The sequence below is a fragment of the Plasmopara halstedii genome, assembly GCF_900000015.1.
Source record: "Plasmopara halstedii genome assembly, contig: Scaffold_614, whole genome shotgun sequence".
NCBI classification, from domain to species: domain Eukaryota; phylum Oomycota; class Peronosporomycetes; order Peronosporales; family Peronosporaceae; genus Plasmopara; species Plasmopara halstedii.
The window spans coordinates 460,170-464,166 of record NW_020187532.1 but is presented as its reverse complement, the minus strand read 5'-3'; the positions used below and the strand labels follow the sequence as shown (position 1 = coordinate 464,166).

Here is a 3,997-nt window from a genome sequence, read left to right as displayed (position 1 = left end):
TTCATGCTGATCTCCATGGTGCGGCTACTTGCATAGTCCGCAACCATGTCACAGCGAAGAATAAGCAGACTCAAGACGTCTTACTGATTCCTGTGGCTACTCTGGAGCAGGCAGGGTGTATGAGCGTATGCCGCAGCAGCGCTTGGTCAAATCAGGTCATTGCTGGTGCGTACTGGGTACACGCAGACCAGGTCTCAAAGACAGCCCCTACTGGCGAGTACCTAACGACGGGTAGCTTTATGGTACGAGGCAAGAAAAATTTTATTCAGCCGTCAAGGCTTGAGGTCGGCCTGGCAATTCTTTTTCGCATTGATGAGAGCTGCGTCAACCATCACTCTCGACAAGTCGAAGAAAGCGCGCTGCTTACGTCGGACGGCGTCGACGAAGAAGACAGGCAAAAGGGAGGCAAGGATGTATATTCTGAGGGGATATCTACAGAAAAGACGATGTCTATGGCAGATAAGAGCACAGCAATTTTGCAACCAGCTTTGAACAAAAAAGTAATTGATAACTTCGAGAAAAATGAAAGGCGTGGTGAAGACGCAGCTTATACGCAGCAGACCGAACGCGAAGGAAAGAAACGATTGTCTGCAAAAGAGCGTCGTGACCTGAAGAAGGGCAAAACTCACGATGACATAAAGGATAATGCTGTTAAACTAGAGATAAGAGCAGAGAAGTCCATTGCTATGACGGTGCAGACGAAAAATGTTCGTGGTAAGAAAGGCAAGATGAAGAAAATGAAGAAAAAGTACGCTGATCAGGATGACGAAGATCGTCGCTTACGTATGGAAGCATTGGGTCACGTTGTTGAGCAAGAAGGCGAAGTCGAGGCAAGAAAGAAATCAGTAGCTGTTGATGAAAGTAATGACGATGCGGAGACGGAGGCAAGTGAAGAATATATTCGCCAGCAGCGCGAAAAGAAAGAAAAATTTCTTGACGAGCAGGAGGCTGAAGCAGAAAATGTTGATTTTTTTGATGCCTTCACAGGAGAACCAGGGCCGAACGACATCGTGCTGTTCGCGATGCCTATGTGCGCACCGTACACGTCTTTGACCAAATTCAAATACAAGGTAAAGCTGACACCAGGTGGTCTAAAGAAGGGCAAGGCGGCAAAGCAAGCTATGGAATATTTTTTTTCATCTAACTTAAAAGAAGAGAAGAACGCCAATCGTCCTATGAGTGATATTCACGATGATTGTCAGCCGGATGTGAATCCAGTCGTCGTACAGCGTGAGCACATGCGATGCATTGCCGAGAATGAGCTTATTAATTGCATGGTTGGTCCTGTCAAGATCTCGGCGCCGGGTATCTATAGTTCCAACGCAAAATGCAAGAAAGGTGGAGTCAACTGCTTATCGAATAAGGCAAAGAAAAATGGTAACAAGTAGCTCAGCGTTAGACTTGGACATTTTTTTGATCACAAATGAAAGCTGATACTAGTAGTCATATCGGTATTAGCACCAGTTTTACATAAAGTCAATGAAACGTATATAATGGGTCACTTTGTAGTGTATCTAATATATATCAAATCCTCAGGGTCAATGAGGGTATTTGCCTGAACGCTTTCAAGGCCCCATGATGACTCGTTTGGAAAAGCATGCGCTTGTCGAACGATTCAATCACGCGAAGATGAGTAAATTCCCTTTTGCAATTCTGAGCATATTCCAGGCACGAGAATTAGTAAAGAAGGCAGCAAGAGGAACGGACACAAACCGACAATGCTGAAAGTAGCTTATCTATAATAAAGGAGAAAGACAGATCTCCTACCGATTTACGAACGATCGAGATGGACACTACGTTTAATTATATAGACACCTTCGCATTGCGTAAGCAATTAATTATTTAAGCAAACCCAGTCAATGCCTCTACAAACACTTTCATCTGATCTTCTTCCTTTAAAGCCGCTCGAAACAACTTCAATATCTTTGATAGCCACTCTGAGAAGAAAAACACTCGATTCATGCACCCTCGCCAGGTTCTTATCACCCAGTACCAACTCAAATACCGGGATGCGTCTCTTGTCCTCCAAAATCAGTCTCCATAAGCAATTGCACTATCTTCTAATCTTTAAGAATCGCTTCGAGCGCTTTGCTGTATCTAATTCCGTATTGCTCGACATGTCATTAGCCAATTTTAATCGTCCTTATAAATAACAACGTTGCACGTTCATCATCCAATATAGACGTTTTGAGCAACTGCAATATTATCTTCTTGTTCATGCTCAACGCTTGTAGCTCATTATGCTTCAGCTTCCAGATTACCTTGTCAGAAGCAATAGAAGATCTTTAAGTAACTTTTCAATATCCACACTTGCTTCAGGAACTGCACTAGTTTCTCGGCTTTGAGTACCGTCTTGAGCAATTACCGCCTTAAACGTTTTCACCACTGTCTTATCACTTTTTTTCAAATGAAGCAACCTGACTCAAATGAAGCGACCTGACTCTCTGCTTCCAAAGCCTCCCCAACCAACTTCGCTTAACCATAAATCTGTGATGCAGTCGCAAGTAAGCAGCATCCAATCAATCTCATCGTATCGTTTGGAACAGGGGCAATATCTGTCGTTTTCAAAGACTTCAAAACGAATTTAACTTGGGCTTTTCTGTTCATCTCCTTAGGCAGAAAAATACCTGACGCGCCACAAAGGCAAAACTTTTCAACTCGAGCTCAATAAAATTCAATTGAGTATAGGCAGCATATCAAGCCAACGATCACGTTTTGTCATCCAAGATAAATCGGAGGTAGAATCTCCAAGGTTTCAATGCGGAATGATTGTGATCAACACGCTAGCTCGCATATTCTCTTGAAATGCACCACATTCATAATGAGACGATTGATATAATGGTAGATATCGACAATAGACTAAGTTCCAAGCCAAGATATCAAATTACCTCCGTTACGATTAGCAGTAAGGAGTCGTATCTCGCCGTATTATCCGAACCATTGGCTACCTAGAGAAGCTACCAATAGGCTTTCGTCGACTCGAAATAGATCAAAGGCCCTGCCGTAGATAAAGAAATGGAATTTGAATCGCACACTTCGCTTCTGCAAGAGTGACTAAATGGGGAAACATGGTGTTGCTTCTCAAGTCCGATGACAAACTTTGCTTACATGACTCTGTAAATTGCTCAGATACTCTGCGACAACCGAGGATGCACAAATTCAATTGCTGCGAAATCAAACGGAATCATCAGTGGTATTTGACTGTCTGATGAGTCATGTGAAGGACAGAGGTTTAGAAGGATTTTTGAAAGATGGGCTGCATGTTGTACCGCTATTCTACGTCAGCAAACTATTTAGCTTTGAGGGCAGTGTAAATGATCAGACTTCAGACCTTCTTATCTCCCAACAGTTTCATCAATGTCGGTATTGTCTTGCTACTACACTATCATCGTAGTTCTCCAACTCTCCTCCAGCAATGGTCAAGCAATTATTTGCAGAAGACAGCGAATCATTTAACTGACCAACGACCACGACTGGGTCTTCATGGACTATATGAAAGACACGTTGATATCAAGCAGTAATGAAGTCGAAAGGATCGGCACGAACATCGTCAAGAATACTGGGGAAAGATTCGCAGCAAACCAAGCGACAAAAGACTGAGTCAGGCAGACGTAGCCTCATGATTTGTCCATCACGAAATCTGGTTTATCTGGCTTCCGGGACAGTAAACTTGGAGTCTTGGAATGTACTTCTGATTCTTTTAGCAATAAACAAACTATTTGCACATTAATGGGCAGAAGTCAAGCTGGTGTTACCCAGCAATTTAGAAGCTAACACTACTATGATCGCGCATGACAACAACAAATTTCTATTGATGTCGCTTCCTGTGCATCTCTCTAAAAATACGTTAAGGTAAAGTACATGCATGTAACTCCAGTGAATGGAAATCGATGGAGTGTTGGTTGGTCAACAATCTCTCTTTAATGTAGGCTTTGTGACCAAAAGTCGAAAACAGATTTGGTAACGGGTAATTAAGTTGGAGTGGCAAAATGCTAAG

At 42.8% G+C, this 3,997-nt stretch overlaps 2 protein-coding genes across 2 annotated transcripts; both read left to right on the top strand.

The window, feature by feature from the left end:
- Positions 1-119: 119 nt before the first annotated feature.
- Positions 120-1,388, top strand: PHALS_12119 (Predicted RNA-binding protein; the record flags this gene model as incomplete). The annotated part of the gene is made up of 1 exon (XM_024727605.1): positions 120-1,388. One exon carries the CDS (start codon positions 120-122, stop codon positions 1,386-1,388), a length of 1,269 nt encoding a protein of 422 aa, XP_024578165.1.
- A 2-nt stretch (positions 1,389-1,390) lies between these two features.
- PHALS_14567 (uncharacterized protein) lies at positions 1,391-3,776 on the top strand. Its single transcript, XM_036407496.1, has one exon. It carries the CDS (start codon positions 3,209-3,211, stop codon positions 3,392-3,394), a length of 186 nt encoding a protein of 61 aa, XP_036263193.1. The 5' UTR covers positions 1,391-3,208; the 3' UTR covers positions 3,395-3,776.
- The last annotated feature ends 221 nt before the right edge of the window (positions 3,777-3,997 follow it).

Bases quoted from the DNA above. Each gene is read 5' to 3' on its own strand.
- PHALS_14567 (XM_036407496.1), top strand. From the start codon at position 3,209: ATGAGTCATGTGAAGGACAGAGGTTTAGAAGGATTTTTGAAAGATGGG.